At 41.7% G+C, this 23,146-nt stretch overlaps 1 protein-coding gene across 2 annotated transcripts in view; it reads left to right on the plus strand.

The window, feature by feature from the left end:
• The first annotated feature begins 3,719 nt into the window (after nucleotides 1-3,719).
• PTPRC (protein tyrosine phosphatase receptor type C) overlaps nucleotides 3,720-23,146 on the plus strand; it is a 414,848-nt gene continuing 395,421 nt past the window's right edge. For both annotated transcript variants that reach the window (XM_068240076.1, XM_068240078.1), the window contains exons 1-2: nucleotides 3,720-3,787; nucleotides 3,875-3,969. In XM_068240076.1, the coding sequence (XP_068096177.1) occupies nucleotides 3,903-3,969 (67 nt within the window). In that variant the 5' untranslated portion in view covers nucleotides 3,720-3,787; nucleotides 3,875-3,902. The remainder of the gene's footprint in view (nucleotides 3,788-3,874; nucleotides 3,970-23,146) is intronic.

Here is a 23,146-nt window from a genome sequence, read left to right on the forward strand (position 1 = left end):
CCCTGGCCATGTTTTAATTGTTTTTAAAGGGATATGTCCCCAATAAAATTGTTCATTTTTTCACGGACTTATTGTATGCAATTTTTGATTGCTTTATGCTATATGGATGGCTTTTCTCTTCTATATATTACTTTGGTAAATATTCATCCATGGCGTTGTATGTCATTACATTTTGGCTCAACTTTTATAGTTTGAACATGAGGTTTTAATACATCGCGCGTTCCCGCCGCTGCTCCGCACGTGTGCGCACCGATAACGCCGCAGTTTCCGTCAGGATCCCGTGTTAAGTGATTGGGGAAGAGGACCGAATGGTCCTCTACCCAATCGCAATGCCTGGAGTGAATGGACGTGACAGTGAACAGCGGCCTCGTCCATTCACAAAAACAGGAAACTGTCACAGTTTAACAAAATGTAAAAAGAAGAAAAAAGTGATCACTTCCTATAATGGGAGAGTGTTCACTAGCGCCATCTTGTGACCCAAAAGTATATTACACATACAGGCACATACATACTATGTACATACACAATATTAATAAAATCAATAAATTACACTTCCAATCCCCCCCCCCCCCAAAAAAAAATGCTTGTACAAAAAAAAAATCAGCTTAAAATAAATAAATAAATAGTTGCGCTTTTTTAATGTATATTTTATGAAGGAAAATTAATTTTACTTTACTACATAGGGGCTTGTAATTATGGCCAGAACAAAAAAAAATGTACACCTATATTTCAAAATAATATATTGTCGCCATACATTGTGATAGGGACATAATTTAAACGGTTTAATAATCGGGACAACTGGGCAAATAAAATGTGTTGGTTTTATCCACAGGAGAATGTTTAATTTTAAAACTATAATGGCTGAAAACTGAGAAATAATGATTTTTTTCCATTATTTTTGTATTTTTCCCATGAAAGCGTATTTAGATTAAAAAAATTATTAGCAACATGTACTACCCACAGAAAGCTTAATTCATGGCAAAAAAAACGAGGTATAGATCATTTTCTTGTGATAAGTAGTAATAAAGTTATTAGGGAATAAAAGGGAGGAGTACTGACAGGTGAAAATTGCTGTGGTCCGTTAGGGTAAAAACCCTTGGGGGTGAACTGGTTAAAATAGCCTTTGCACTCTTCAGTTAAAAAATGTACCAAAATGTAGATAAAAAAGTATTTTCTTTCTTGCTGGAGGCTTAAAGGGAATTTTATTTAAAAAATATCACCTAGGAGAAAACTTAGGAGAAAAAATTACATTGGATCGGGCCCATAAACTTCATGCAGATGGTGTTTTAGCCTAGTTTTGAATCAGGGACCCAAGTGCTGTAAGGCAAGAGTGCTATCCACTGTGCCATCCCTAATGCTGGGGATACACGGTACGTTTCTGTACCGTGTATCGAGCCACTGATGCTCCCAGCTGATCATTTCCAACCTGTCCGATACCCGCGCGGATCGATTCCGCGCTCAGTCCCCGTGGGCGGACAATAGCGGGGAATGGAGCAGAAGATAAGGAAGCACCCGCGGGGACGAGCGGAATCGATCCACGGCGGCCGTGGGGACGAGCGGGGACCCGACAGGAGTCGATCAGGCGGCTAATCGAGCCACCAGATCGCTCCGTGTATTCACAGCATAAATGCGTGACTCATTTGTTTACAGTATCTTTGTTCTTTTTATCAGCTTTTACATGTTGTGTGAAAAAGATAACATTGTAGGACAGAGTTATACAGAAATATTGACAATGCAAAAAAGTTCACAAGCCTCTCAGCATCGCCATATTTGAATTTCCATGCAAAAGATTTTACTTTTTACATCATTAATAACGATACAGACCTCATGGATTCAGACATTTTGCACAAAAAGAGAATTTTTTTTTACAGTCACAGGAGGTTACTTACTTGTGGTTCACACCATGCTTCGCATGACTCCGATGTTTCCTCCTTCCGGCTTATAAGGAGCATTAGAATCACGTGAAGCACGGTGTGGACCGCAGCCCATGAAACTGTCCACTAGCTTGGGTGCTGAAGTGTTCGATATAATTTGGGTTTTCAAATGCAGGATCCTGAATTCGAACACCAACATTACTTGTGACCTATTGGAATTGTGGCATAGTTGGCAAAAAGTAAATCTCACTAATATTATAAATGCGAATGTTTGGATGTTTAGAAGTTTGTTACTCAACCACGCAACAATGGCTGAACAGATTTTAATGAAATTTAGCAGACACCTAGTACATTACCTGGAATATCATATAGAATACTTATTATCCCCATAACCAAAAAGTGGGCGGAGACAAATACAAATTTCACTGGGAAAATGTAAACTGCAACCGTTCTTACACTGTTAATGGCAGGGTTCTCAAATTTTGCACAGTTGGTCACTGGGTGACTGGGATTAATATTCAGAAAAGTGGGTGGAGCCTACAAAAGCCAATCAAAATTCACCTATTGAATTTCAAGGGGAATATTGAATTGCTGCCATTCTTGCACTGTTAATGGCACAAGCCTCATACCAGTTACATTTGGTCATTGGGTGACTGGGGTTCAAATTCAGAAAAGGGGGTGGAGCCACAAACAGCCACAAAGCCAATCAGATTTGTATCATTTCAATGCAAATTATTGATGCCAAAGACCGCAAAACTCACAAACTTGGTCATTGAGTAATTGTGTGTTAGGATTAAAAAAGTGGGCGCAGCCAAAACCAGCCAAATACATACCCGGGCAACGCTGGGTCATCAGTGGGTGGAGACAAATATAAATTTCACTGGGAAAATGTAAAATGCATCCATTCTTACACTGTTTATGGTAGGGTTCTCAAACTTTGCACAGTTAGTCACTGGGTGACTGGGATGAATATTCAGAAAAGTGGGTGGAGCCTACAAAATCCAATCAAAATTCAACAATTGATTTTCAAGGGGAATATTTAATTGCTGTCATTCTTACACTGTTAATGGCAAAAGCTTTAAACCTGGTACAGTTGGTCATTGGGTGACTGAGGTTCAAATTCAGAAAAGGGGATGGAGCCACAGCCAATCAGATTTGTTTCATTTTAATGCAACTTATTGATGCCAAAGACTGCAACGCTCACAAACTAGGTCATTGAGTAATTTATTAATTGTATTTTAGGGTTAGAAAAAGTGGGTGGAGTCAACACCAGCTGGGCCATCAGCTAGTGTGTTATAAATTATGATTTGAGATTTACAAAATGTCTTAAAGGACAATTGAAATGAAAGGGATATGGAGGCTGCCATATTTATTTCCTTTTAAGCAATACCTGTTGCCTGGGTATCCTAATGATCTAAATTTATGTTTAATATAAAATCTGTGGAATGGTTAAAAAGTGAGTTTTAAAGAAATGATCCTAAGTGTATGAAAACTTACATAAGCTGAGTTGGATGTTGTGTTCTACTGGCTTTCAGTATTAGAATAACAGCACCTTGACACCTAAGCTGTCTAAATAAAGCTACTGGGATCCATTGGTTCTCATGGTAATGGTCCACTTACATATCACTCTAGCAATTTAACTTCTAAAAAAAACCACCTCTGTCCTTTAGGCTATCAAAAATAGGATTAAACTGCACCACCTAACTGAAGTATTATTACTTTATTTTCTGTGCATGTTCATGGCACTTAATTCTGCTAAGGAAATGACAGCGCGGTTTGACAAACCAACTTCCTGGAAGCTTTGAAGAAGTAGGTAGCCCGAGCTGAGCATTGCTTTCAGAGTTTCATAGTATGGTATACAGAGAGCTCTAAGTCACAGAGGAAGCTGCAAGAGGATTGATAAGAAAGACACCGTATGTGAAAGCCTAACTTCTTTAATACTTAAGACCAACTTCTCCAGAATTACTAACCTGATGTCAACTGGTTTGTGCACATTATAGGAGCAGCTCCCAGGTGTCGTGGACTACCATGAACTCCTGTATACCACTGCTTGTGATTGGATTTCTTCTATGGGACCAAAATCACTTTATATCAGGTAAGAGATGTTCTTCCACAGTCATGTGTAATTTGTGTTACTCAAAAGATGAAAGGGGATTTTACTTTTACTTAAAAAGCATGGAATATGTGGATGCTGCACTTGGATGACAGCTATATTCATTATTCAGATCAATAATGACTCTTATTCTCTGTGCACTGGAAAAGATCTAAAAGGGCAACAATAGTTCTTAGATTCTACATAAATATATATATCGCTAATGTAAATATATCGCTAAAGGAGCTGTTCATTTACAAATTAGAAGAAACTACTGGGTTAATTGTAAAACACGTATATTTGACATTTATATAATGCTGACACTTCATCTGAAATTAAAGAATTCATTTCACTAATTGTCCCTCTGTGGACCTCACAGTCTACTGTCTGTTCAAGGGCAGTTGTGGTGGCAAGCTAATTTCCCTACCCAGTGGTATAGCAATAAGTGATGCAGAGCTTGTGACCCCCCCCCCCCCCCCCTTCTTGGGCCAAAGAGGCACAGTGGGGCTCTTCCTCTATGGCAGTATTAGCTCTTTATTGGTCCTGTGCTGGTATCACTCCTATAGATGCTTTGAATAGTGGTAATCATTAACAAACTGTCCCTTTTCTCTGCTTGCACCTCTAATACTGTGGTGGTCCTTAGCAGGTTTTGGTGCACCATATCAATGTATAGAGTGCTTGGGGGCCCAATGTAAAACTTGCACTGGGACCCAAAGCACCTTAGCTACGCCAATGCCCCTGCCTGTATGGAAGGAAACTACAGACCACAAACTAACACAAGTCTAGGGAAATTATTCTGGTATTATGAAGACTGTGCCCCTGGGGGAATCTGACCCTTATCACAGTTACAGCACTCTTGCCTTGATACAGCTGTACACTAAGAGTGCTAACATCATAGCCGCCATGCTGCTTACTAAGACTAACATTTCACTGGAAGTGCATGATTATCTTCTTATACTTTGGAAACTCCTGAGTAGATAGGGATATTTAAAGTTTTTTTTTCACACTTCTGCAGGTGCATAGAATTACCTATAGCAACCGGTGCTACTGCTATGGGGACAAAAAGAAAGATGGTCTCAGGTGGTCTTTACTGTGTTCATGGCCTTTGTCATTTTTCTGTATTCCATCCTCCATCCTGTAAAATACAATGTACTTATATTTAAATGATGTAGTGGGGCTCAAGGAGGTGGATGCGTTATGGATGCAGTGTGAGTACTAGGAAAATCATTGGGAACTCGTATAAATATATCCAGAGTTTGAGGGAAGGGTAGCAGTGATGTAGCAATAGGAGTTGCAGAGGTTGTGACCGCACCGTGGCCCCTGGACTAGGAGTCCTCCTTCACCCATCTTTTTTAGATTTTCATTGGTGCTTTTCTGGCAATGATCACCTCTATATGTGTGCTGAGTAGTGTTGTCAGACATTAACAAATGGTTTCCCTCCTCAGATTGCACCTCTTACACTAAAGATGTCCTTAGAATATTTTAAGCTTTCACACTTTATGAATCAATAATACTAATAAAGTGCTTGGGGGCACCATCTGACTAAAACTCGCACTGGGGCCCTTGGCTCCTTCGCTATGCCACTGAAGGGTAGCTACAGTATATCTCTGTGTCCATTCACTGCATGCTTTTTACCTTGTTTGTAAGTACATTGCCATGTCCACTCATACCCATGGGGGGAGGAAAGCATCATTGCTCAAGTATGCTATACCACTGTATATCTGGAAGCATTTTAACTATAATCTTGTGTTCACTGCCAAATTGTCAGATGAGGGGAGAGATAAAGTTGCACAGAATGTGTGATAATTAAAATCCGTATAACCACATTCTGTATCTAGATCATTCTTACATAAGTGGAGATATTTTATATGTTTTGGTGACAAATTGTTCTTTCTTGTTGTTTTTTTTCCCCTTGGCAAACCATGGGGCCCACCGCCCCTCCCCCCCCCCCCCCTTTCCCACCGTTCCCGCTCTAGAATATTACTGCTATACAAAATTAGAAAAGTTAAGTAGCTTTTTAGTGTTGGAAAACAGTAGCTTATGTTGAAATAACACACTTTGCCATATAATGCTAGGTCCAAGGAGAAGATTCAGTAATGCTCTTTGCAGCTGGAATTATAATAATAATAATATATAAAAAATATATAATAATAAATATACACACATTAATTGGTTTGCAGGACCTCACAACTTCACTCTAGCTGAAAAGCATGTGGCTCATTCTCGAAAAAGTTTTAATCTTATATATGTGAAACCTAATATGACATATTTGAGTCACAGCTGCTATGTTCCACTGTGGCAAATAGAAGCGGTGACATGTTGTTTATGTACCCTTCATATAAAGGCCATATAACAAGGGCAGCTCTGTTACTGCAACATGTCAACAGGATATAATCACACAGTTACTGAAAGCTGCCAGCATTGCTGTTACGAGTAATAGTAAAGTTAAATTCTAGCTGCATGGCACACATCACAGCAACATATCACAATCTATAGCTATAGGTTGCAGACAAATGTCACAGCACTAGGGTCGCCTGTGTGTTATGGCCCCGAGTCTGTAGTGAGGGAGATACTGTCGGTAAAAGTCATGACTGTGCTACTCTTCAGCGCTGTGCAATTTTCCTCAGATTGAGAACACTGCTTTGTCTGACCACACCCTTTCCCCTAAGCAGACGGCTGAAGTTAAGAACTGCAGCAAGGCAGCAGCACCTGTTCATAGATGAGCTAATTTATGGTTACCACAGATTTTGCCCTGATGAATATTGAGCCAAGCCACACAACTAGACTTTGCATATAGTGCATTCAGAGGGCCTGATTCACTATTTGGTGCTAACCCAGTTAGCACGCCCAAAGGCTTTGGGCGTGCTAACTAGGGTGCTAAGTACTTAGCACCAAGAAAAGTGAATCAGCTTGCGTGCAATGTCCTGCACGCAAAACTTTGCGTGTGCAAAGTCCGGTGCGCATGAAACATTGCATCACGATGCGAAGAAAACGGTGCACCTGATGCGACTATAGGGGCGCATTGGGTGCGACCTTAACATCACATAGTGCGATGATAAGATCGCACTCAATGCGCCCTTATAGTCGCATCAGGTGCACCGTTTTCATCGCACCACGATGCGACATTTTGCGCGCACCGCACTTTGCGCGTGGGACTTTGCGCATGAATGCTAGTTAGCGCACACAAAGTGTTTTTTGGCGTGAAAATGGGCTTTTTACAAGCATGCTAACAGTTAGCACCGCTTTGTGAATCAAGCCCAGAAAGTATTTAAACCCCTTCACTTTCTGTTATATTGCAGCCTCATGCTAAACTGGATTACGTGCATTATTTCCCTCATCGAGCAGCACTCAATACCAGGGGCAAACCCAGGATTTTCAAAGGGGGGATTCCTGAAAGGTCTCCCTCAACCACACACAATACAGTATAATAATATGGTAGGCTATCGTACTGGGTACACAATGCAATTTCCCCTTGTTACTGACAGGATCTGACAATTATTCCCTAAATGTCCGATCTGCTCCTGATTGACAATGGTATCGATCAGGAGCAGTTTGGATACAGATAATAACGAAGACAGCCAACATAGCTTATGAAGGGGAAAGTGAAACATTCACACAGCAGGACACAAGACTGTGCTCATACCTGACTCATACCTGAGCTGCTCTATGCTCTGTACACACACTGCTCCTCCATGCTCTGTACACACACTGCTGCTCCATGCTCTGTACACACGCTACTGCTCCATCTAAAGTCAACTGTAGCAGGGAAAGAAAGAGGGCAGTGCTGTGAGCAGCAGGATGCCTGCAGATATTCTGGTGTCTGAACTTGTGCCTGTCCCCAGACATTTCCCCCGGCCATAGTTTGAGGGGGGATTCTGGGCAGCTGTAATCCCCCCCTGCGTTTGCCTATGAATACCCTGTAATGACAAAATAAAAACAGGATTTTAGCTATGTTTGCAACCTTATAAAATAATAATAATAAAATAAAACACTGAAAGATCACATTGACACAGTTGTTTACAACCTTCACTATGATCACTTGATATTTGGTTCTGGCACATCCCATTCTATTGATCATCTCTGAGATGTTTATACAAATAAGTGTCTACTGGTGGTAATTAAATGGACTTTATTGGACATGATTAGCAAAGCCACATGTCTGTCTTTATAAGGCCCCCAGCTGGTTATGTCTTTCAGAACAAGAAGCAAACCAAGTGCTCTCAGAGTTCAGAGCCAGTTTTGCATTGTAATGCATGTGTAGGGAAGGATACTAAACCATTCTGCAATATTGAATGTTCCCAAGGACACAAGTGCTTTCCATATTTCTTAATTAAAAGGTCTGGAACATCCAAGACTCTTCCTAGATTTGTACACTCAATCAAACTGAGCGGGAGGTGGTGTGAGCTATGATAAGAGAGGTACCCAAGAACACGATGGTCACTTTAGCTAAGCTCCAGGAGACCTGTGTAGAGAAAAGTGTGCTCTACCCATCTAGGCTGTATGACAAAGTGGTCTTTTAGTAAAATACACATGAACGTTTACATGGTGTTTGCAAAAGGCACCTAAACTACTCTAAAACAGTGAAAATCAAGATGCTCTAGCCTTATGAAATCAAGAATAAATAGTTTGATTTCAGTTCTGAGAGCCATGTCTAGATCAAAGCAGGCAGCAGATATGACCTGCATAGTAACAATTAAAATGTAAAGTATGGAGTTAGCAGCATCTTGCTGCTGGTTGTTTTTCGAAACAGAGGCTGGGACACTAGTCAGGGTCAAGGAAAAACTAAACAGAACAGACATATCTTTAATGAAAACCTCAGAATAGGCCCAGGGGTCACCTTCTAAGAGGAAACTTACTCTAGGCACAGATCAAAGATAACACAGGATTGTCTAGGGACAGCTCAACTAATGCCTTTGAATTGTCCAACTGAATCTCACACTAAAATCCCCTCAAATATTTCTGAAGATACCTGAAAGACCAGCCGTCTCCATCCAACATGATACGGCATGCACTTATCTGCAGATAAGAATGGCAGAAACTCCCCCAATACAGGTGTTTGTGTGTGTGTGAAGCTTATCACCTCATACCCAGGATATAAAATGTAATAGTTCAAGGTTGGTCAGTATGAGAGATGAATAAACATTAAAAAAAATAATCTTCTGCATAGAGATGGTCAGAACTGTTCGCCGGCGGACAGTTCCCGGGTGAACAACAAGTGTTTGCGTTCACGTCGGCAGGCAAACACATGGCGTTTTCGAACCGACCCCTATACATTATCATGGAGTGAAACTTTGACCCCCTTACCCCAGATTCAGCAGGCATATATCAGCCAATCAACTATCCCTCCTGGACCACCCCTTTATAAAAACTCCAGCACAGCAGGCATTTTATACTCTGCCTGTGTGCTGTGAGAAGCAATTAGGGAGAGAACTGTGCTGCTGATAGAGAGAGCGGTAGTTAGGCCTCTGTTCTGTGTCCCCAGTGGAGTTTCTTTCTGCTGGTACAGCGTCCTGATGACCCTAGAGCCCTCTTAAGGGCTGGCACATTGTTTATCTTACATTTTACATTGCTGTGCTGTGTGTGTCCACTGTGCAAAGCACTTCAGTTGGTGTAAGAGAAAGGTGTACAAAGCGCTGCCAGGCCAGCATTGTGTGAAGTGTCACTCATTTAGACTATAAGCACTACTACTACTGTACTACTTTACTGTACTGTATTACTACTACTGTATTATTGTGTTGGCACTCCAAAGACTATAAGGTTGTTGCTTCAATGTGATCAAACTAAACTTGATCCACTGCATACGTTTTGACAAAAACACTTTTTTATGATCACCTCAGGAGATCAATAATGCTTACTGGACCAACACTGGGCCCACACTGCAGAATCAGTGTTTTTTTGGTCACTTAACTGTCATTGAACTACCTCAACCTGAACATAGGGGGTGGAAAACCGTGATTGCCTGCACTCCTGTGAACGTGCACACAAGCATGGCGACCACTACACAAAGATTGCCGCCAAGAGGACTAATATTTATGTCCTTGAGGTGTCAACTAGTAAAAACAAGGATTTGCTCACTTGAGGTTATCACTAATGCGCTTTGCGGTTGTTTGCGGTGCAGTAAACATGGTGTTTCGTCTGTCATTGGGAATTGGGCCTAACCCTTACACTACTTGATCGACGTATACACGCGGGACATTCTAAAGCACTTTATTTACCAATGTAGGAATGTAATGTGATTTCTGACCTTTAGAGATTAAAATGGTTAGACTTTTGCCGTGGATCCCCCTCCGGCATGCCACGGTTCAGGTATTAGGCCCCTTTTCCACCATTTTTGTGACCAGAAACACTACCTATAGTTTTAGAATTCACCTGCCCATTGAAGTGTATAGCGGGTCGCCTGTTCGTGAACATTTGCTGCAAATAATTTTATGTTCGTGACATAACTACTCCCGTACTTGATATAGTCCAAAATTTAAACCTAGATTTTTAACCTTTAATACCAAAATAATAATTTCCAGGAAAAGTTCTATTTAGGGTAAGGACTATAAATGCAATCAGTTTATTTCCACTTTATGCTTGCTTTAAAGGACAGCTATCATTAAGCACACCACTTTCTAAAATGTATAATGAAATACTCCCTTGTTAACAGACACATTTATTTGGTATGCTACTGATGCATTTTTATTTGTTTATTTTTTTCACAATTTTATTGCACTAATAAACTACTGCTGCTTTCTGGAGGCGTCACAACCTGAACTTCCCTTTTCCCCCCGTCTCTCACGGAGGCTTCTTCCCCATATGCTGCATTTCACACACAATACTTCCTGCTATACTTGACAGTGTTTGCTGTCACGCAACTATACTCCCCTGTTGGGGGTCCTGTCTTTGACTATCACAACATTTAAATCATTTGAATCACTTACCTTAAATAAGCTTGCACTGGTTTAAAGAGGAACTTTAGTGAAAATAACATGATAAAATTGCTTGGTTTTTTTTCGTCAATATTCATTAAGGGCTGGTGCACACCTGCAGATCCGCAAAATCTAGCAGATCCGCAAAATGCTAGCAGATTTTGAAACGCTTTTTCTTCTTTTTCTGTAGCGTTTCAGCTAGCGTTTTGCGGTTTTGTCTAGCGGTTTTGGTGTAGTAGATTTCCTGTATTGTTACAGTAAAGCTGTTACTGAACAGCTACTGTAACAAAAACCGCCTGGCAAACCGCTCTGAAGTGCCGTTTTTTAGAGCGGTTTGCGTTTTTCCTATACTTAACATTGAGGCAGAAACGCATCCGCAATCCAAAAAATGCCTCACCCAGGCATTTTTCGTTTCTGCAAAACGCCTCCCGCTCTGGTGTGCACCACCCCATTGAGATACATTGACCAAGCAGATCCGCAGCCGCAAGCGGATCTGAAAACGCCCAAAAAGCCGCTCGGTGTGCACCAGCCCTAATAGACTATTTAGTCAGTGTTTGTCCATTGTAAAATCTTTCCTCTCTCTGATTTACATTCTGAAATGTATTACTGGTGGTGACATGTTTAGTTCAGACAGGTGATCTGTACAGATTGTTCGTTACTGTGAGTTTTATTCACAGGGTGGGATACTGCTTGCTTGAAAGTTGGAAAAAGTTGTTGTTTTCACAATGCAACAAGGTTCACAGACAGCAAACTGTCAGAACCATGCTCCTGACATCACACTGTGGGAGGGGTTTTACCACAATATCAACCATACAGACCCCCCACCCTGAATGAAGGTATCAACATCCTTTACCTATAACTGTGGAAAACCGTCCAAAGTAAGGGGAGCATTCAGACCAATTATTATTATGATTTATTATTTATATAGCGCCAACATCTTCCATGGCGCTGAGGTAAAATTTGCAATAGCTACTTCCTGTGGTAAGATATTCCATATCTTAATTACTATTAGGGCTTGTTCACACTATGGGCTTGATTCACTAAAGCGTGATAACTTGGGAAGGTTTGCGCGCTTAAATGGTTACTCTGCGTGATAAATGAGGGTTTGCGCTCGATCATGCGTGGGAAACGCACACATGATCGTGCACAAACCTTTGTTTACACGCGATCGTTATCCTTTACGCGTGCAAACCTTCCCGCGTGGCAGATCACGTGATAACTGCTGTGATAACAGTTATCACGCTTTATTGAATCAAGCTCCTCAAGCGCTTTGAGCTTTTTAAAACTGCTGGTGATAATTTTACATGTGAGTGTTCTCACATGAGCGATGAGCTTTCTTTTCCATCGCAAACGCGGCTCCTGCACCATTTCCTGACCATTTGCGCTTCAATGCAAGATATAGGAAAATCACTAAGCACTTGAAAAAGCGCTTGGAAAAAAGCAATTTTGTGAGCGGTTTTAAAAAAATAGCATTAAAAAGATTCAGTTCCAGGTCGAAGAGTGCACTTCCTGACTGACTGCAGGAAAAGAAAGCTAATCGCCACACAAAAGCGCTTACAAAAGCACTTTACTAAATTGCAAATTGCTCTAAAAACGCCAGAAAAAAAGTGTGCTGATTGCACCGGCGAATTATAATGTAAACTAGGCCTTACTGCAAAGAGCCCTTTCTATATATACTCTTAAAGAGGAGCTGTCAGCCATACTATCTGAAACCCCTCCCCACCCCCACCATACTGTATATTTAGTAGATAAATACTTTCCCTACTTACATAACATATGTATTGCACTGTCCACATTTTGATTTCAGTTAGTTTTATATAGTAAATAAAGAGAACTCTGTTTCTGTCCGTTTCCATTTTGGAATCCCTGTGTCTGAAGCCAATTCTGATATAATTTCCTCCCTTACTCTGTTTCCTCTCCTCTTTCTGATTTAGTATGCTTGCCCGCCCAGTCTTCAGACACTCCCACACAGCTCTGCAGTAAGAAGTGCATCGCCACAAATCATTGTGTGACTTTGCAGACCTGGTTTATTTGTATGGATCGGATTTCAGCTCGCTTTCTCAGCTTCTCAGCACAAGAAATATTGGTCAATCAGAGAGGAAAAGAGGTGTGGGAGGAGAAAGCGGAAATGATAGAAGGAGCTGGGAAAAAAGGGCGCAGGCAGCTAGTGGACAAAAAGGGCGCCGCCATTCACTCCCATAATAAATAACGTTTAATGGGCGCCGAGCAGGAAAAAAGGGCGCCGGAGCTAAATAAAGTTTACAAACGGCGCCCGGAGCTAAATAAAGTTTACAAACGGCGCCCGGAGCTGTTTAATGATTTATAACTGAGCTTGTGTTGATTTACGTTTATAAAATGCACCCGTGCCGAATAACGTTTATGAAAATACTAAATATATTTATCTTATTTAAATAATTAAAACATTATTTAAAGTTTTATCCCTTACTGTTTTTAAAACATTATTCACAAAATAAAGCGATCAGTACGTAATGTAAATTGCAATATATTTTTTTATTTAAAGTTTTATCCCTTACTGTTTTTAAAACATTATTCACAAAATAAAGCGATCAGTACGTAATGTAAATTGGAATATATTTTTTGGAGTCACAATTTGTAAAACATTATTATCCACATAATAAAAAACATTATTATTCACAAAATAAAGCGATCAGTACGTTACGTAAATTGCAAAATATTTTTTGCATCAATAATTAGTAAAACATTATTATCCACATAATAAAGGGGGGTCTTAGGTTTAGGCACCAACAGGGGGGTCTTAGGTTTAGGCACCAACAGGGGGGTCTTAGGTTTAGGCACCAACAGGGGGGTCTTAGGTTTAGGCACCACCAGGGGGGTCTTAGGTTTAGGCACCAACAGGGGGGTCTTAGGTTTAGGCACCAACAGGGGGGTCTAGGGGTTAGGGGTAGGTACAGGGAGGGTTACTTAGGCACCAACAGGGGGGGTCTTAGGTTTAGGCACCAACAGGGGGGTCTTGGGTTTAGGCACCAACAGGGGGGTCTTAGGTTTAGGCACCAACAGGGGAGTCTAGGGGTTAGGGGTAGGTACAGGAAGGGTTACTTAGGCACCAACAGGGGGGGGGGGGCTTAGGTTTAGGCACCAACAGGGGGGTCTTAGGTTTAGGCACCAACAGGGGGGTCTTAGGTTTAGGCACCAACAGGGGGGTCTAGGGGTTAGGGATAGGTACAGGGAGGGTTCTGTGTAAGAGTAGGCTTAGGTATAGTTTTAGTAAAATTTTTGTAATAATTACTAATGTTTTACAACACTTATTACGAACGTACTTATATTTATATCATCGTTATAAAGAATATTTTCAGATTTTATTATAAGAACAAACCATAAATGAAGGTTATTCACAATAATATACAATTATAACAATTAAACATATATTATTGTTTTTTTTAATAAACGTAATTATAAGTTTAACTTTACAAATAGGGAAGATTAACGTTTTCACAATTTCCGATTTTATAAACATTATTTAATGATTTATAATTTTGTTAAACTTTATTTGTAAACGAAATATAGCACACTATTTTTATAAACCCTATTAATGATTAATTATTATTTAGAGTTTACACCCCGCGCCCTTTTTGTCCAGGCGCCCTTTTTGTACGTACGCATGATAGAAACCTCAGTCAATCAGGCTGCATTAGTTATGTCTGAGGGCATATTCACAGTGGGACGTTGTGGTTTAATGCGACATTAACCATTTAAGGACCGCAGTGATTGAGATCTATGCCCTGTATTGGTGGGCTCCTCGCTGGCAGGGCGTAGATCTCAATCACTGTCTGCAGCGCGCATCCGCCGTTTCCGCTGCTCCACACCGATCGCGCCGCTCAAACCCGACGATTCTCGCCGCATCTCACAGGCTCTGCCTGTCTCTATGACGGCAGAGCCATGTGAGCCGGTCAGGAGCAGATTTCATTGGCTCCTGGCCCTGTCTTTCAATGTAAGCCATTCCCATTGGCATAAAAGCGGCTCCTGACCGGCTCACATGACTCTGCCGTCATAGAGACGGCAGAGTCTATGTCCTGGGGGTCTCGGCGAGCGGCGATGAATTTTGGTCTCATCTGACCAGAGCACCTTCTTCCACATGGTTGCTGTGTCCCCCACATGGCTTGTGGCAAACTGCAAACGAGACTTCTTATGCTTTCTGTTAACAATGACTTTCTTCTTGCAACTCTTCCATAAAGGCCAACTTTGTGCAGTGCATGACTAATAGTTGTCCTGTGGACAGAATCTCCCACCTGAGCTGTAGATCTCTGCAGCTCATCCAGAGTCACCATGGGCCTCTTGACTGCATTTCTGATCAGCGTTCTCCTTGTTCGGCCTGTGAGTTTAGGTGGATGGCCTTGTCTTGGTAGGTTCACAGTTGTGCCATACTCCTTCCATTTCTGAATGATCGCTTGAACAGTGCTCCGTGGGATGTTCAAGGCTTTGGAAATCTTTTTGTAGCCTAAGCCTGCTTTAAATTTCTCAATAACTTTATCCCTGACCTGTCTTGTGTGTTCTTTGGACTTCACGGTGCTGTTGCTCCCAATATTCTCTTAGACAACCTCTGAGGCCCTCACAGAGCAGCTGTATTTGTACTGTCATTAGATTACACACAGGTGCACTCTATTATAGTCATTTGCACTCATCAGGCAATGTCTATAGGCAACTGACTGCACTCAGATCAAAGGGGGCTGAATAATTATGCACACACCACTTTGCAGTTATTTATTTGTAAAAAATGTTTGGAATGATGTATGATTTCCATTCCACTTCTCACGTGTACACCACTTTGTATTGGTCTTTCACATGGAATTCCAATAAAATTGATTCATGTTTGTGGCAGTAATGTGACGAGTAACTACTGTATGTCCCTGCAAAATGTTATAACTGCTTGCAGGGGTGTAGCTACTACGCCCCTCCCCGTGGCACATTCCCGCTCGCCCCCTGCACCCCCCACGCTCGTTACCACCGGCGATCGTTAGCCACTAGATCAATGAATGGGAACACGGTTCCCATTCATTGATCTAAGTCCGTGTGAATGAACACAGCCGTCTATGATGCTGCGGATACACGGTACATTTTTTTTTTTACAATCGAGTCGTTGATGGCTCGATTGATAATTTCTGACGTGTCCCATACCTCGCCAGATCGATTCCGCGCTCGATACCGGCGGGCCGGACAATAGAATAAACGAGTGCAAGATAAGAAGCCACCTGCTGGGACGAGTGGGAATCGATCCGGGAGACCGCAGGGACGAGCGGGGACGCGTCGGAATCTATCAAGCGGCTCGATACACGGTACAAAACGTACCGTGTATCCCCAGCATTAGACGGCGCCGTCATTCACAAAACCTGTCCACACATTGCTTCCTGTTTGCATAGTAATACTCACATAAGTGAGCAGTGAGGACATCTTGTGGCCAAATAGTAAAATTACATCTACATTTTTTTTTCAATAAAGGACCTATTTTTTAACTTATTTTTACATATTAAATTAATCCCTGACCTCTCACCCTCTTAAAGAGACACTGAAGCGAACTAATTTTGCCCATTTTACCTTATAATTCGCTTCAGTGCTCTCATGACATGTAAACCGCCACGTCCCTGCCGCAAAACAAGGGCTGCAGAGCCCCCAAATCCCCGGGGGACAATCCAGCCAGCATTTCCTGGAAGGGGCAGAGCTTTCAGCTTCAGGTACACAATAGGCTGAAAAAACACTCTGCAGCCGGAGATTTGTGGGCGGAAAACGTTCAGCAAAAACTTCTGTACATCAAGACAGGCCGGGCACTGTCACCTTAATTGCTTTATTGCCTCTTGTTGCCATGCGAGTATACAGTCATCATACAAATGATACGTCACATCTGCCATACAACATTGATTTGATCAAACCTTAATAGATGGTAGTGCTGGGGATGATGGTGACCAGGGGAAAGATGGACGGCACAACAGCCGTTTCACACCTAGCTGGCGCATGCTCACGTGCATGTCCTGTACAAAGACGGCGCCGCGCGGCTTCCTGATACCAGTACGTAAGCCGCGCCCTCGGTGCACGTCATTGGATGGTGGAGATGAGATCACCCCCGACCCCACTGATCTCAACTCCACCATCCAATGACGTACGCCGAGGGCGCGGCTTACGTACTGGTATCAGGAAGCCGTGCGGGGCAGGCCTTTGTACAGGAAACGCACGTGAGCAAGCGCCAGCTAGGCGTGAAACGGCTGTTGTGCCGTCCATCTTTCCCCTGGTCACCATCATCCCCAGCACTCCAGCACCACCATCCATTAAGGTTTGATCAAATCAATGTTGTATGGCAGATGTGACGTATCATTTGTATGATGACTGTATACTCGCATGGCAACCAGAGGCAATAAAGCAATTAAGGTGACAGTGCCCGTCCTGTCTTTATGTACAGGAGCTTTCAGCTTCAGCTCTGCCCCTCCTGATGTCAATTGCGGTAGATCGCCGCCTCTCCCCGACTCTCTCACTCTTCCTTTACAGAGAGGGGCGGGGAGAGGCGGTGATCCGTGCGGTGATTGACATCAGGAGGGGCAGAGCTACAGCTCAAAGCTCTGCCTCTCAGAGCAGCAAAATCCACGACCAAGTTGGTCGTGGATATTTGCAAAGGGATTTGGGGGCTCTGCAGCCCTCGTTTTGCGGCGGTTTACTTGTCATGAGAGCACTGAAGCGAATTATGAGGTAAAATGGGCAAAATTAGTTTCAGTTAACTTCAGTGTCTCTTTAAATAGTTACCAAATGAAAAAAAAATTACAAATAAAAAAAACCATAAATAGTTACCATAGGGACTGAACTTTTTTAACATGTATGTAAAATTGGTATATTACTATTACTTTATAAATTATGGGCATTTAATTTGGGATGGACCTTTATTTCCAAATAAATATTGGAGCCATACATTGTACTAGGGACAAATTTTAAATGTTGCAATAAAACAATAACAGAGACAAATGGGCAAATAAAATGTGTGGGTTTTAATTACGTTAACATGTATTATTTTAAAACTATAGTGGCTGAAAACTGAGAAATGATGATTTTTTTCCATTTTTTATCTTATTTTTCCTGTTAAAACATTTTTATAAAAAACTATTCTTAGCAAACAGTACCCCTCAAAGAAAGCCTAATTGGTTTCGTTGTGAGAAGTAGTAATAAAGTTATAGGTGAATGTATGGAAGCGGCGCTGACAGGGGAAAATTGCTTTTTATTGTTTTTTAAGGGGAAAAACCCTTCGAGGTGAAGTGGTTTAAAGCTGAAGTCCACGCAAACAGTGGAAATCCTTTTAAACCAGTTTTGTAATATTTAAAAACCTATAGCATGCAAATTGCATATAACCTGAATTTGTCCCCTGTACTCCCCTGCTAAGCAATTATGCCTCTGAGCAGATGATAGCACTGTAGCTTGCCTTACACTTTGAGATGATCTCATCAGTGTGCTGCCACTCCACACAGTCTAATCAGCATGTCCCAAACCAGTCTGTGTGGCATGTGCACACCAGTCTGTGCTGGCTGAGTTCAGGACAATGGATATGTCTTTGCTTTGGGTTGTCCAGAGCAATTAGGCTGCCATGACAGAAATGTAAGTATTTTGGCAGATAGGACCCTTCACATACACTGTAGCTCAGCTGGATGTATAATTTCTTGCCGGGAGTTCAGCTTTAAGCCAATGCCTATGTCAGAAGAAATTGCTGCATGATCTGTGCTCCATCCCTTTCACAAGCTATCCAGAGAGCAAGACGTAGCTTCTCTGCAGTCCGGTTAATTCCTGCCTCAGCAATCACAGGCACCATGGCTCTCTAAAATACCAGTGATGTATTATCCTGCTGCGTTGTCCCCTTTGGCTTTCCTCTGGCTTTTTTAGAAAACTTTGGTGGAAGAGAAACTATTTTTGTACACAGATGCTGAACGCCTGGCAGTGATTTTCACCCTAGCTTGTGTTTACCGGCTAAATACTCCATTTAGGTTTATAGGAAATTCAAAGGTGTTTCTTCTTTGTCTGTTAGCCTGACTGGTTATTTGAAGTGTATACGGTACATAAGACAGTGTGGAAATGACTCCATCAAAAGCAGCACATATGTTTTGCACTTTACATGAAAATGGTAATCAGTGTGGTTCAGCTATTAGGATACTGACAAGGTTATCTTTTTAGATGGAAATGTTTGAATATAGACTGTATATTATGTTTGTTTGGAAGACTACTTTTTTAAATAACTTTATCCCAATATAAAAATAAATAGAACACAGACTGTACAATTATCTGTCAAAGCATTAAAACCACCTGCCTAGTGCCTAATATTGTGTTTCCAGAACAGCCCTGACCCATTGGGGCATGGACTTCACAAGACCTCTGAAGGTGTCATGTCAACATGTTAGCAGCACATCTTTTACATTAAATCTGAGATGAGGGGAACACAATAATTGTTTTTACCCTGGAACTTCTTCCAGAGATCTGAGGAGTTTGGAGGTCTTAAGCTACATACTCACCACCGTACAGGTCCAGTGACATTCTCTTGAAGACGGTCATTAAGCAACGACTCTTCCTGCTCGCGACGTCATGCGACTACATGACGGACACGAACGGAAAGTAAGCGATCGCAGTGCTTTGCGCTGAGCCGTCGGGGATCTTAACGATCTGATCCACCGTGTCTGTTGCTTAATGAAGCGCAATCACTGCGGGGGGGTTGGGTAAGGGCAACATCATTTAACATTCTTATGTTAAACGATGTTGCCTGACGTCGAGTAACATCTCCGCAAGTATCACTACCACTGGGTGGGTATGAGGCTTTAGGTCTCATTCAAACTACATGCAGTGGTGTCAGTTACCACACACCTTGTGTGCGATCCACATGGTAACACGTAAGACCATAGACTTTCATGTTACCTAACGCAATACAGGAGAGCATTGCAATGTAACACATATGGGTATATGTTTGTGGTCAAAGCATGCAATTTGCCTTTAGATTCTAGTATCGTGGCTTCAACATCCCCATTATAAAATTAGAACTCGCTATAGTGCCTGTGCAATAGGAAAAGTGTGCACGAAATCGCAATGTGTAAGCATTATGTAATGTGAATGGGCCATAAGAAAATGTAACTCATCAGCCTAAGCCACCTTCTTCTGCTGCTGCTCAGTCCAATTCTGCTAATTTGCCTATTTTAGAGCCAATTGCTGGTGGCTGCCATTATCCAGCGCTGTGAAGTCATAGTCAGAGTCGAGGAGTCAGAGCAATTTTGGATACCTGGAGTCAGAGTTGGAGTCTGTGGTTTCACAAACTGAGCAGGTGGATATTGAATCAGATAATTCCGATTATCCGCTGTTATCTGCGACTGATCTATGACCATACAGCCCCATGCACACCAAGCTACAATGCACTGTGACCTAAAACCTTTTATGTCACGCCCAGCATTAAGTTATACACCAATCATTGCTACAGTATCTCTTCTATAGGATCTGACCCAGTGGCTAGTGTTTGTTCCCCTTGCACACCTGTGCCTTGAGTATCCATGACCCAGTCACTAGTTCACTGCCCCTCCTTTGAACCACGTTTTGTAGGTACTACTAGTGGTACCTGCTGCTTTGGACACGCTTTGACCCAATCATTAGGGCAGCCTTTAGGCCTAGGCAATGAGAATGAGGCTGATGCCAAGGGTTACAACTGCAGGAGGGGGTACCACCAAGCTATTTTTAGCATGCTGCTTTTCCCCTGTTTTATCATATCAGCTTAGAGAACTGATTAATGTAACTATTTATTCGATGCCTAATACTTCTCACCCTTTGACAGGTACCACTGTAACAAGACAAGGGCCCATATGCACTTTTTCTCCTCAGTTTTCTCCTAGGAGATAATTTATCATCTTCACTTTAACTACTTACTGCACAGTGTGCAGTATATCTACGCCCTGAAAAACTTCATTTAAAGTCCCAGGGACATAGATATTCGTCTATTGCCGCTGCACGCTCTCGCGCATGTTCTCGCTGCCAATCGTTAAAGGGGAGATGAATAAATGGGAACGCAGTTCCCATGTATTAATCTAAGTCCCCATGTCAATGATTGCTGGCATCATTGTAATAATGGAAGTAACATGTCCAAGCATTACTTTCTGTTAGCGTACTAATGGTACTCACAGAAAAGTAATGCGTGAAGACATTGTGTGGCCATATAGTAAAATTACAGCTACATACATTTTTTTTTAAATAAATAGACCCAAACTTACATTTAAAATTAACCCCTTACCTCTCACACTCACCCATAGTTACCCAAAAAAACCTTTTGCATAAAAAATAGACAATTAAAAAAATACATAAATAGTTACCTTAGGGACTGAACTTTTTTTTAATATGTATGTCAGGAGGGTATATTACTGTTATTTTTGAAAATATGGGCTTTTAATTAGAAATGGACTATATTTAGTATAGTCTAATAATAATAATATTGGCGCCATACATTGTACTAGGGAAATATTTTAAACGTTGTAATAACCGGGACAAATGGGCAAATAAAATGTGTGGGTTTTATCCCCAGTAGAACTAAATAATTTTTTTTTCTTTTTTTCTTATTATTGTCATTAAAATGTATTTAGATTAAAATAATCCTACCTAATAAGAGACAAGTGTCCCTGCGTACACTGTCTCTGTGTCGCTGGGTCCGTGCTTTTTGCTACTGCGCATGTGCATGCGCATGACCCAGACAGCCGTTGGGACTTGAGGACAGGGCCAGTAAACCAGCGGGCATGTGCGCCCGCACGCGCGCTGTCAAAAAACAGACCTAGAGCCTGTTTTTAAACAAGCTTGGGTCTACTAGTCCTACCTAATAAGAGACACGTGTCCCTGCGTACACTGTCTCTGTGTGGCAGGGTCTGTGCTTTTTGCTACTGCGCATGTGCGCAGCACAGACCCTGACAGCCGTTGGGACTTGAGGATGGGGCCAGTGAGCCGGGCAGACCTGTGCGCGGGCGGACGGGTGTGCGCGCGTGGACAGACAGGTGTGCGTGCGCGCGCTTTCAAAAAACAGATGTAGATCCTGTTTTTAAACGGGCTTGGGTCTACTAGTTCTTAGCATAATATACCACCCAAAGAAAGGCTATACATCATTGGGAGGGCAAGGCTACATTCAATATACAGCAATATATAAATATAGGAAGTGTTTCTGAAACTGTAGCCAGGAAAATTACTGTAAAAGTGGGTATTCTGAGTAATTGACTACATTCTAATATACGTCACTAGTACAGTTCCTATTGGTGGCTGATCCCTCTATATGCAGCATTATGTATAATTACTGCTGCTTTGTGCATCCTCCTGGTCTCTATAACATTACACTGCAGATTATGACAGAGACAAATGGAGAGGCATTATGACCTGTTAGGATGGACACAATGAGATGGTTCAGAGTTCTGGCTGCTAATACTGCATATGAGGTTAGTCGCTCCTGCCTGCCTCACTAGAGCACATCTCTAAGCGTTTCACTGCCTGTCTCCCTTCTATCGTCAGAAAAAACACTCTGAAAACGTTTTCTTTTCTCCCTGCTTTCCATCCATCACAGAGAATGACTGTCTCCTGCGCTGCACAGACTGATAGATATGACTGTGTCCTACCGATGTGGCACTGCCAGCATCAACTCAACTTTCCACAGTCAAAAGGGTCTTTTTATTTTAGGTTAAAACCCCCCAAGGCCTTTTACCTCTCAAATGTGATTGTGAAGTGGTACGACAGTTCGGAAACAAGGTGGCCTCTTCAATTTCATACTTGTGTCTAAAAAACTGAAATCCTTCTTGATGGTTAACCCCTGCTATTCAGAGGGTTTGAAAACCACATAAAGAGCACAAAATGGCTGCACCTTGAGGACAGCCACACAATATGTATTAGATAGGACTGTGATATTTCATCCTCATCTACTTTACTGAATGATATATTTTTTTTTTTAAAAAGCAAGCTACTAAAATGTCTTCTTGCTTTCATTTTCTGCAGCACTCCACCCCCACTTCCTCTAGACTCATAATGAATACATATGCCACAATCTAGCTTGTTTTTCATAAAGTTATTTTCACATTTAAACAGGAAATAGGTCATATATGAAAAGCTACGCTGAATAAACTGAATATCTATATCCACTAATTACAGAAAACATTGCTTTGGTTTATGTATACTGTATGTAATTCTTCTGTGTTTTGTACACGTAATGTTATGTACAAACAGACGACTAGTGTGGCCTTCAACAAATCTTCCTAATGACTTTCAGTAATTGC

Source organism: Hyperolius riggenbachi, chromosome 6, assembly GCF_040937935.1.
Source record: "Hyperolius riggenbachi isolate aHypRig1 chromosome 6, aHypRig1.pri, whole genome shotgun sequence".
Classification (NCBI taxonomy): domain Eukaryota; kingdom Metazoa; phylum Chordata; class Amphibia; order Anura; family Hyperoliidae; genus Hyperolius; species Hyperolius riggenbachi.